General features: G+C 42.3%; 1 protein-coding gene across 1 annotated transcript in view; it reads left to right on the forward strand.

Annotated features, from left to right (window-relative positions):
* The window catches only part of OGFOD3 (2-oxoglutarate and iron dependent oxygenase domain containing 3), a 35,271-nt gene extending 27,657 nt beyond the window's left edge, over positions 1-7,614 (forward strand). Inside the window, exon 10 of the mRNA XM_029960067.1 lies at positions 6,412-7,614. Coding sequence (XP_029815927.1) covers positions 6,412-6,548 — 137 coding nt within the window. The 3' untranslated portion in view covers positions 6,549-7,614. The remainder of the gene's footprint in view (positions 1-6,411) is intronic.
* The last annotated feature ends 3,693 nt before the right edge of the window (positions 7,615-11,307 follow it).

Below are 11,307 nucleotides of genomic sequence, written 5' to 3' on the forward strand. Positions count from 1 at the left end.
CTAGATCATGATAATCTCCTGCCATTCTTAGCTTTAGTTTTGCTCCAGTCAGCAAAAACTGGAGCACATCTGGAAGTTAAATCAGTATCAGCTGAAAGTTGAGAAGGATTTTTTTAAAAAGTTCTCCAGAAGTAGCTGCCAGTCCTGGTGAGGAGGAAATGCAGCTCAGTAAGAACCAGCCATACAAAGTCCAGGATTTACAATACTCATCACAAATTGCACCAGGGGCTGTGAGGTGATTGCAAAGAAAAATGGTAGAAAAAGGAGGAGCTGTTGCAATTGTGACAAAAATACAGAGAAAATAGCTCCTCATTTCTCTATAGAACTCTGAAGACTTCCTTTTGCTTTCTGTTTTGTTACCTGTGGAAGGATAATTGGCTGCCAGGCTCTGGTTTTGTATTCTGGCGGTGCTTGATGACATTATTATGTCATCAAGGTTAATTATGGCATTAAATGAAATACTATTTTAATTAGGCCCATAAAGCAATAGATACCTGGGAGTGCAGGTCAGACCTGCACTTAACATGGTGTTTTTATTAATGACTTCAGATAAATACACTGTCTGGTTGAGGCAGCTGTTGCTGAGGAGAGCAGTGGTCAGGAAATGTATCACTGGCTGGGCCACTGGAAGGATGGAAAGTAAAACAAAATCCCAGGTTCAGCTGTGTTTCACTGTGTGGTTCAGTCATGACAGTTCATTTCTTGGTTCCTAAGCTTTGTGAGTGTGAATGTCATATGCCATAGATGAAATCATGAGGCCTTTTTGTTTAAAGGGCATTTTTTGAATAAGTGGGCAGCAGAGGTTACCCTTGTGCTTGTGCTACAGTGATTTACTAAATGTAAGGGGGAATTCCTGCTCTATCAGAAGTCCAAAACCCACAAATTGGGCATCCGTGTGATTTGGCCACAGCTCTACTGACCATGCCATGTTTGGGATGGTCAAGAAAAGGAAAAGAGATGATGTGGAGGTTATTTAATGTGATTGCAACACTTTGTTCTGAGTGAGAACTTTCTTTAGGGGTCCAGTTTGGAACTTCTGCAGCTGCTCTGACACAGGAGCAGAGCAGACTTGGCTGGGTGAGGTTGAGCACTGAGGGGAGAACTGGAAGGCAGAGCAGGGTGATGTCCCTGTCCTTCTCTTGGCTGTAGGGAGAAGAAGTGGAGCCAAAAGGTCTCATAACTGATATGGAGAGAGCAGTTATACAGATTTCAGTTCTAAATACTCCCCTGGGTTGTCACACCTTCAGACAGAGAAAAAACTTGAGATTTTGAGCAGCCAACTGTGCTGATAGGAGAGAAGCAGACAGGGATTCTGTTGAAGTCTAAAAACGTTTATGTACATTTTAGTAGGAAACAAATTCATTCATTTTCTTTAAAAACTGTAATTTGGAAGTTTTCATGCCAGGTCTTTCTAAATTTAAACCAAAAGCAAGTACTTTTTTGATAGTACTGGTAATAGTTTTACAAATTACAAGGTGGCTGTGGGAGGACTTCACTGTGTGAATCAGTGATTTTATTTATAACAGCAAGTAATTTCAGGACAAGTTTGTAACTAGGTTTTAATGCCCATCACAGGTAGTTTTTTGTTTTTTTTTTAAGGCCATGGGCTTCTTTCTTCTGTTCTGTGCTTGACATATATGTAGCAAAATTGTTCAGAGAAGCTTGTGCCCTCTGTTCTGGGGGGCTCTCTTCACCCCATATCAGGGCAGTCACAGACACTGTCACTCCATGGTTTTTTGTGGGGTTTGCTTAAAGGGCTTGCCTAAAGTTCTCCCCATTCAACATTTATTTATAAGTAACTGAATAAGTATATTAAATAAGTTCTATTTTGTGTGATTGCAGAAAGTATTATCATCAGGTTCTTTGCCTAATGATCTGATGGGTTTCCTTGGACACTTGATATGAGAATGAATTAGTGATTAATCCTTAGCAGATGACAAGGATGAGAAGAACACAGTTGTGTTTGTGCAGTTTCCCTGGCAGTGCTTCTGCCCTGGTGTCACTCAGCAGATGAGATGCAGTTTCTCCTTCTTTCCCAAGTACCAGTTAGAGCTGATAAATGTTAAGCAGACAGTCAAAGCTGTCAGTGCACAAGATGGAAGATGTTGAACAGACCTGTGGTGCCAAATAAACGGTTCCTGCCTCCCTTTAAGCTGACAGATGAGTTGCTTCATTTCCTTCTGAGCAGCAGAACCAGTTGCCATGGACAGTGGGTGGAGGAGAGACCCCTTCCATTCATCCAGCTCTGCTTTGCATCCCTTCCCTGGCACTGGCACCAGGCAGGGGTGGCCCCTGCCCTTCCCTGGTGCCCAGCAGGCCAAGGAGGAGAGCAGGGGGACAGTTGTCATTCCCTTACATGGTTGAGACAATCTAACACATAATTTGCAGTTTCTCCTCGATGTTCTCGTGACCCAAGGAGTTTACAAGGAGATTTGGCAGTGAATTAAACTGGAAGGGCCAGAAGGATGCTGCCAAGGAAGCAGAAGGGGCAATACCACGTGAAGGATGGGAGCATGAAGGGGTTTGGAATCCAGTGGCAAAACAGGCTGCAAATACAAGTGATTACCAAAGCTGATATTCCTGTGAAGGGCCTGTTCCATGTGTAATCAGAATAACTGAGGTGGGAAAGGACCTCTGGAGATCATCTGCTCCATTCCCCACACTCAGAAATCAGGCACAGGAGATACAGGGGTAACAAAAGATCTGAGACACCCCTGGGAGGTGTGTGGATGCTGCACTCGTGTGTCAGACACGGCCCTGGGCAACCTGGTGGGACTCAGGAGTCAGATATAATCTGGAAATTGGCCTTGATTTGAGAAAGGGAATTGTACCAGGTAACCTCCCAAGGTCTCTTCCAACCTAAGTTATGCAATGAATGTTTAGTATTAGAGGCATAATAATCTTGTGGCATTTTTTCTTATGAGCATTGCGGGGTGTTAATATTTGAATGGTTCTCAAAACCTTTTTGTATATTCTCTATACCTTGTTATAATTTAACCTGGTGTGCCTGACTAATTTTCCTTCAGAATAAGAACAGCAGAAGGTATTTTTTAATAATACTTATAAAAGAGAACGTGTGTTAACTGCCAAGTATTGTAATGGTGCTTACTGATTAATTTTCACAGAAACCTTGTTAGAATAGGTCAGTACAACTTTCATTTTAGAGACAAGGAAACCAATGGGAGAGTAAATGGTTTCCTTGAGGTCACAGTTACATGTCAGGGGTGTAGATGTCACTGAAAATGGTTTCCTTTGTACTTTCCTCCAGTCTGTGCTGCCTCTCAGGAGAGGTTGGATAGCAAATTGAAGGCAGCTTGTTTATGGAAGTGCAACAGAATGTTAAAATTCAAGACAGAAAAAATCTGCTGAGAGCAAGTCTTATGGGAATACTGATTTTTTACTGTGACATAGCTGAGTGCATAATTTTTTCCCACCTGTCTGCTGCTCCTTGTGGTGGTGATGTTTTCTGAGTACATCTGAAAAGAACTCGTTGCTAAGAGGCAATTATGAATTAAAACTGGGAAAGCAAAAGCAGGGAAAAGCAAAAGCTCATATTTAATACATATATTCCTCTAGTGGTTTTGTTTGAGCAATTAAATGGGACAAAATTGCTGCATAGTGAAATGTCTGTTGCTTTTGCTGCTTGTTAAATATTATTCCTGAAAATAACAGCGTTGCTTCATCTAAATTGGGATCACATACAATTCATAGCAGTGGAGCTTGTGACTGACACTTGTATGTCTTCATAAACAGTGATTCCTGTGGACCAATGCAAAGATGGATTCTCAAAAAATCAGGAGAATAAGTGGTGAGCACTGATTCAATTAAAGTCTTGCCTCCTGTAAGAGCTTGTGGGGAGTTCCCAGTCCTTGGTCACTGTCACAGGGTGGCACATTCCAATGCATTTCCCATGACAGTAGTTTTTTCATCCCAAATACAATTTATCCTTTGCTTACTCTTCAGTATTTTAAAACTTGTGTGGATGCCTGAGGGCCATGGAAAAGAGGGACTGGGAAGCAGCTCCACCTGGAGCTGGAGCTCTGGACTAATCCCAGTCCAGAAGCAGAGCTGGAGGTGTATCCATGACCCAGGAAGGGGAACAGCTGCACCACAAGAACACTTTCTGCAGCCTGCAAGGAACAGCAGCTCATCAGCTGAGCCTTGGCCAAACTCCATCCTGAACACTTTCTAGCATTTAATGCTGGAAAGTATAAAAAACATGGAAAGGAAGAGAAAACAAGCTGTAGATTCAGGTGGTGTTGTCAAATAGAGATCTCTTACTAATGGCACAGCTTTATTTTCTCTCATGTCTTTTCCCCATGAGTCTCTGGATAAAGATATTACTGTCAGATACCCCTGGAAGGTTTTGTTGGATGGGATGGGAATTAACATTCTTTACCCTTGCTTTGAACGTTTATACTCTTAAAAATAATGTACCATGGAGAAAGTGTGCTTTTGCTTCAAAAACTGCAAAGAAATTAAGGTTAAAAGAAATTTTTCCCAAGTGAGGACAAAGCATCTTTGAAAACTGACTGTAGCCTTGTTCAGTGACCCAGAGACCCCAGCTGATGGATATGGGACCAGATACACAAGGAGCTGTAAGATACCATATATATGAAGACATATTTATTAAAGAAAGGACTTAAAAGACCTTCTGTGTAGCCAAAAAATCCAGTTTAACTGGCTTAAACAATACAGTGAACCTCATCCCACTCTGAATTACTACAACTTCTAGAAAGAGATCAAACAAAACAGCTTGAAAGTCAGTTTAAGGCAAAGCTTTGGGTGAGTAGGTGAGGGATTGATATCAAAGTACTTTGATGATGTTGAAATAAGGTTTAAAAGGAAAAAAAAAATATGAGGCAGGGACTTTGTATGAAATCCTTGAGGGCAGCACTCATTGCAACACTTGGAGGGTAGGAGCATGTTGCCTTCATTTAGCCTTTCATCCAGAAAAGCAGGACACCAGGGTGGAAATGAGCTGTGCATATGAATGACTCTGCTCTTTACATATGTAAAGCTTTACCCATTACTGATGTGCAGCCACAGGAACAGAAGAGTATGATATGACTTGTGCTTGGCAGCTGTGAAAGACTCTGAACTGCATGAGGATTAGATGTGAGCTGGAACCCAGTGTGAAAGGGACTCAGGGGCTGCTCCCAAAGACTGAATTCAGAGATTAGTGGGTAAACTGAGCTCCACAAAGCCAGCCTGGCTCTGTCCCAGTCTCCCACGTGTGCTGCTTAGGAGTGTGCAAGCAAAGGAACTTCTGGATCTTTTGGATCACTTATAGAAGAGCAAACCAGCTACATGCCCATTCTTACAGTGGAGATGGGGTAAGGGTTGGATGGGGTAAGTTTATCTTGTGCAGACTCTAAATAGGCATCTAAGTGTTTCATTTTGCCCGATTGCATCCCAGGCACAGTTAGATTGGCAACAGGAGTTCCCTTTGATAACCTTTGAAAGGAACTTTAATTTGAACAGTGGGAAAAAAGCCCGAGTAGGGACAACACAAGCTCTTGGGATAAAGCAGCTGTGCAGGTGAGCATTCCTTGGTTCCTCAGGAGAACCGGAGCCGTCCCGTGGAGTCGCGTCAGTTCGGAGCCAGCTGCTAAACATCAAACTTGTTTGTTCTCAGAAGAGTTTAATAATGTGGAAGTGCAGAGGGCTCCATTCTGCTGTCTCATCCAGGGGGATGCCAGTGTACCTCTGTTGTCACATCAGAGTCACTGCATTTCACCTTGGAGAGCCCCGAGGCAGGTGGTGATGGTCAGAGCTTGGGCAGGATGGGGCACAGCAGGAAGCACTTGCATTTCTTAAACAATTCTCAAGGCAATGCACTGATGGAGTGGCTCTTTCTAAGGAAAGTGAATTTGTACATGACTGATACACAACTCTGTAACCTGACTGAACAGTGAGTGATCAGAGCAGGCACAGAAAGCAATAGCAAATACTTGGTACAATGCTGAGAAACTGCCACAGGTGCTTGTAAACCTGCTGAGCATTTTGTCACTGAAGACTTTTTGAAGACTTTAGTACTTCCTCCTTCTTTGGTCTAAAATTAGAGCCCAGACTAGAAGGGGGAGCAGGGAGGAAATCAATACACTTTGATGGCAGTCACTAGAGCTGCGCTTTTTTAATTGAGGCAACTAAAAACTGGCTTCAGATGCTTTTGGCTTCCTCCTGCCTTTTATAAACTATGAGATACAGTGGAATTACATCTCCAGCTTCGCAGCACAAAGGATTAATGTATGTTTTAAACAGTACATAAAGCTGTCAGAGTGCAGCATAAGCTCACAACAGTTTGTGTGATGACCTGTGGGCTCTCAGGTACTGAGACAACAGCTAAACTTGTGTGGAGAGAGCTGAGAGGCAAACTCCATGTCACTGATTAAATATCTGTCTTTACAGGCCGGGTTTCCTTTTTCACCTCTGGGTCGGAGAACCTTCACCGTGTGGAGAAGGTTCTCTGGGGCACTCGCTTTGCCATCACCATCTCCTTCACCTGCAACCCGGAGCACGGCATCGGGGACCCAGTCCTGGGGTGACTCCTCTGGGGATGGAGCACGAGGGCAAATGGAAGGAGAGAAGCCCTGCAAGAGGAGAGGAAAAAGGGAGATGACATCTCTTGTTTTACCCCCACATTCAATCAGAATTGCCCAGCTGTGTCAATGGATTATAATACACTTTGTTTTCACGTGACCTTTTCCGTAAGGACCATGTCAGATCTGATGAATTCTGAAAATGGTTTGTTCTGTCCCAAAGAGTTCTTGAGTGGGCTCGTCATTCTTTTTTTTTTAGTACTATTTTTTTAAAAATTCTTCAGTTTAAAAGATACAAACCATCTTTTGGGCCATGCCTTGATATGTCTCCCCATGCTGCTGCTACCTGTTTAATTCTTTAGCCTTTTCAGTTACTCATGTGATGTAGAAAGTTTAACCTAAGTTAACTGAGCAAGGTGAGTGTTATTTTGAACACACTTCCTGTTGAGAGGAATGGATTCTCCTGAGCATGGGCATTAGTGGGCAGTACACCTGGGGTTTGGCTACTGGGACTTACTTGAACTTCTGTTTTAATTGAACTACTACTATTTTTTGCTACAAACAGGGACTAGTTAATACAAGGTCAGCAATACAATTCTCTGGCCAGAAAGCCTATTGCTTTTGGATTGCAAATGCTTTGTGCAGGGAATGTCACTGCACTAGATCCCTTTGATCAGAATGCAGCATTCCCATTCTGAAGCAAATGTTGATCTGTTATATTCCTAGGATGTATAATTTCTATGAAACACTGAAAATCTGGGAATGTGCTTTGATTTTTAATTTTTTTTAAAAAAAATTCTATTCATACAGTTTTGATTCCTTAATCTACCTTTTTATGGAAATAGTAAGTATTGGGGGGATTACCCTGCAGATCAGTATAAAGGGGAATGGTGACAGGACACCTGGCCTTGTGAGTGCTCTCACTGGGCACACCAGCAAGGTTAGGCCTCTGTCATTTGATTTCTTTGTTCTCAAACCTGAAAAAGGCTTCCTTGTCTGTGCTAACAAGGAAGGGTTGTTAAAAATGCTGGATGCAAGGAAACAATAAAGTCAATTGCGTTTCCTATTGAAATCCTTGCCTCAAAGCCTGTTTATTCCAAGAAATTTGAATTACACCCAGGTTTTAAGTCTCAGTGAAGGCAGACCAAGATCACCAGCAACTGCTTTACTGGATTGAAACTTGATTGCTCACATTGCTTTGGGATTCAAATGTGCCTTTTCCAGAACAACACCCGACAGCAGTGGAATCTAAATATGAATGGAGCTGTGTGATTCACACTGGGATTCAACCCACGTTCCAAAATCCTTACTTCACTCTAAGGTTATTGCAGCCCTGGCACTGGAATTGCTGTGCCACTTGGCCAGGTGTTTGCTGCTCACTCCTGGCTGTCATGCAGGCTTTGAGGGGCACTTTTGGAGCTGCCCTCTGTAAAATCCTGCTCTGCAAGGTCATCTCAGACCCTGGGGGAAGTCTCATCTCATCTCGGGGTTTCATCTTTGGCAGATCCTGGTATCTCCCACAGCTGGTGCATCTCTCCTGCTGGGACCTGAGTGACATTCAGAAACAAAGTCAAGCTGGTATTTGTCTTTGGGAGTCTTTAAGCTTCAGTAATCTGGTCAATATGATGAGCAAACCTGTCACTTGAATTTGCTGGATAATTGTCTACTGCACCCACTATGAGAATTTCTGTGGAAAAGAAGCACAGTAATTCCATATGCTGTATGTTTTAGTCCCACTGAGATTCTTCTGTCTGAAGCTTCAATATCTGGACTACAAAAAGCAATATCTAGATCTTGGAAGAATTTAAATGGCAAATGAGGAAGTAAAATGCAATCTAAAAGTTTCTGAATGCAGCCTGCAGCAGGAAACCAGTAATTGCAGAAAGGCTGATGTTCCTGGGGCAGAGTGGAAGTTGCAGAATTCACTGATCATTAGAAATCAATTTGGCTTAATTTATTTTAGGCCCCTGAAATATCCTGAATAACTTTTTATTAAGGGTCTCTCTTCCCAGTTCTTGACAGATAATTCTGCATTTGAAATACCTGAATTTCCTTCTGTCCTCTCTGTGGTTCAGCTGCCCTTTGCTACTGGGAACTGCAGGACTCTGGTTCTTAGAACTCAGATTAGGCCCAGGACAGGATTTGTTCTGTTCAAGTGGCACAAATCTGATGCCAAGCTACTGCAGAGAAGTGCTCTTAATTAAACACATGGTGATGGCAGAATGTGGCTTGATGGTTCCCAGTTGTGTGAGGACCTTTTTCAAAGAGCCCTCGTGGTTAGAGAAAGGTCAGCACTTGTGCAGTGTGAACTGGGGCTGAGTCCTGATGGTAAAATTACAGTATTTGGGAATGTTGATTTGTACTTTAAAAGGAAATTATTTGTAAGGAAAGGGAAAGGCTGCTGGGGTGAAAAGTCCCAGGGTGAAATGGAAAATACAGCAGGAGAGCAAGCCAGATTTGAATCCCTACAACAGGACTGACTGAAGCCTCCTGAGGACTTCTGTGGAGTGGTGCTGCTTCTAAAACTAATTTCCATTCAAAGGTTTTGCAGAATATCAGGAACTTCTGAAAAATGAACAGGTATGTGACTGGATGATGTTTTCAGTGTAAACCTACCCTGCATTACTGTAGCATTCTAGGAACTTCCTGGCATTTCTCAGGTATAACATTTTCATTGTGCAGGCAGCTGTGGAATCACAGGTTTTAATTCCCCTGAAGGTTTGGAAAGGTACATTTACATTGAGATTTTCCTGAATATTGATTGTCCCCCTGGAATAAACTGTGCTCCATCTTAATGAATGTCAATCCAGAAATGTTTACAAGGGTAATCTGTTTACAAAAAGATTTTAATTTGGATTTATGGCAGAAATTTAGCTTCCTGTCTTACTTATTTTTAAGGTCAGCATCTCAGCCAGGTGCTTTCTGAGGCTGTAGCACATAATGATGTGCACATTAAAATAAATGTAGCTGAAATGGCATTGATGATGACTGTGCTGTCAAGGAAATCTGGTTTTGTTTCTTCAATTGCAATTCTCAGTACCCTTGAATGTCTCCTTTAATAGCTTTCCTTTCCCTGGTAAATGAAGATGACATTGTTTTTAATGTAATAGTTCCTCATGTTCCTCCCACATCCAGATATCCTTGCACAGTGTTTACAGGAGAATTGGTTCTCTCTGACATGCTCATGTGGAGCTTTGTGCAATACTTTTGTCCAAATTCTAGGAATTAACCCAGGAGATGCTGCTGGAGGTCAGAGCTCTCTGAGTGGGGAGGACTAAATACAACCAACCTCCCTCCTTCAAGGAAAAAAAAAAAAAAAAGAAAAATATATCCCAACTCCTGTCTCTCCTTTTTGAGTCTCTGGTGTGGAAATCCAAGCAAAAACATTCCAAGAGCAGCAGAAGAGTTATTTCCTCTCTGAACCACAGATGCCTCTGGCACATGGATGGTCTCAGCCTCATTCAGGAAGGCAGATCAGTCATCCTGGGAAACCCAGCTCAGACTCAGGCCTGGAGTGGTGGGGAATCCTCTGGTGAGTGCCTGTTGCTCCTTCTAAAACACCAGCAAGAGCTGTAACATCTCTGCCTTATCTTGTTTTTTGTAAACATTCTTAGGAAGCTGAAAGCTAATTTTAGATCATGTTTGCTGAAACCTGCCAGTCATCTCTCTTTTACTGATCTTTAATTTATCCCCAAAGTATCTGGGTGGGCATTTTTTATCTTCCACATGAGTGTTGGTGACTGCAGGCTGGACTGTGCAAAGAAAATAACTATCCTTTTTCCAAAGTGCACATCTTTGTGTGCATCAGCTCCCCTCCAGTCCCTCATTTCATATCTCACTTCCCTCCAAACACAGCTCAACTTTTACGTGTAGCAAGAACTGAACAGGGTGTAACAGTCCATTCTTTATCCATTGCCTGCCTTGCTGGGACTGAAGAGGAGCTGGCTTTTTCCTCTGACCCTTTTAGCCCACGTGGGGCATTAATCTTTAAGAAGAATTCCTAACTCAATTTTTAAGATTTCTCATTATTCAGCATTCATTTTTTTCCAGCTACTCTCTTATTTTTCTTCCATTACAGGCACTGTCCATATTTGAACCACCACCCTTTATTTCAGAGATGATTCTTTCCATCCTGCCTGTTTTCCTGTAAAGCTGAAATAATGGCAAGGTAGGGGTCTGTTGTTGAGCACTCTTGTCTTTCATGATACCTCGTGGACAGTGAGCAAGGAATTCTGAAACAGAAGCTACAGAAAGCAGGTCAGAGCTTGGGACTAACAAGAAATGCCTTGCTTGAATAGTTCTTACTGTGAAATCAATAAAGCAGCTTGGAAGTACCATCCCCTTTGTTTTTGTAACCTTTAGGGGCATCTAAACAAAGGAAAACTATCCAAACAACTGGGTTTAGTGCTGGATAATCCAGAGGCTGCCCAAGGGATCTGGACTGGTGGAATCCATGAGTTGCCATGTCAGATTTATTGTTCATAATGAACTGCACTGAGACCTTCACCTGAGACTTGAAGCTGAAGCTCAGTGATGTGAAGCACAGCAAGAGCACGTGCCTGAAACCACAGCACCTCTTTTTGAAAGAAATATTCTATTTAATATTCTATTTATAGAGAGAAGCTGAGATTTGTGGGGCTCATGTTACTTATTTCTGGGAATTTCTTATAACAGGCCTTCAGTGTTAAAAAAAAGCTCATTTTAGACATGGATACCCTTCCTATTCTTTTATTAACAACCAAAAAAAAAGCACCAACTAGGTTCC

The sequence above is a fragment of the Manacus vitellinus genome, unplaced genomic scaffold, assembly GCF_001715985.3.
Source record: "Manacus vitellinus isolate BGI_N305 unplaced genomic scaffold, ASM171598v3 scaffold_24_pilon, whole genome shotgun sequence".
NCBI classification, from domain to species: domain Eukaryota; kingdom Metazoa; phylum Chordata; class Aves; order Passeriformes; family Pipridae; genus Manacus; species Manacus vitellinus.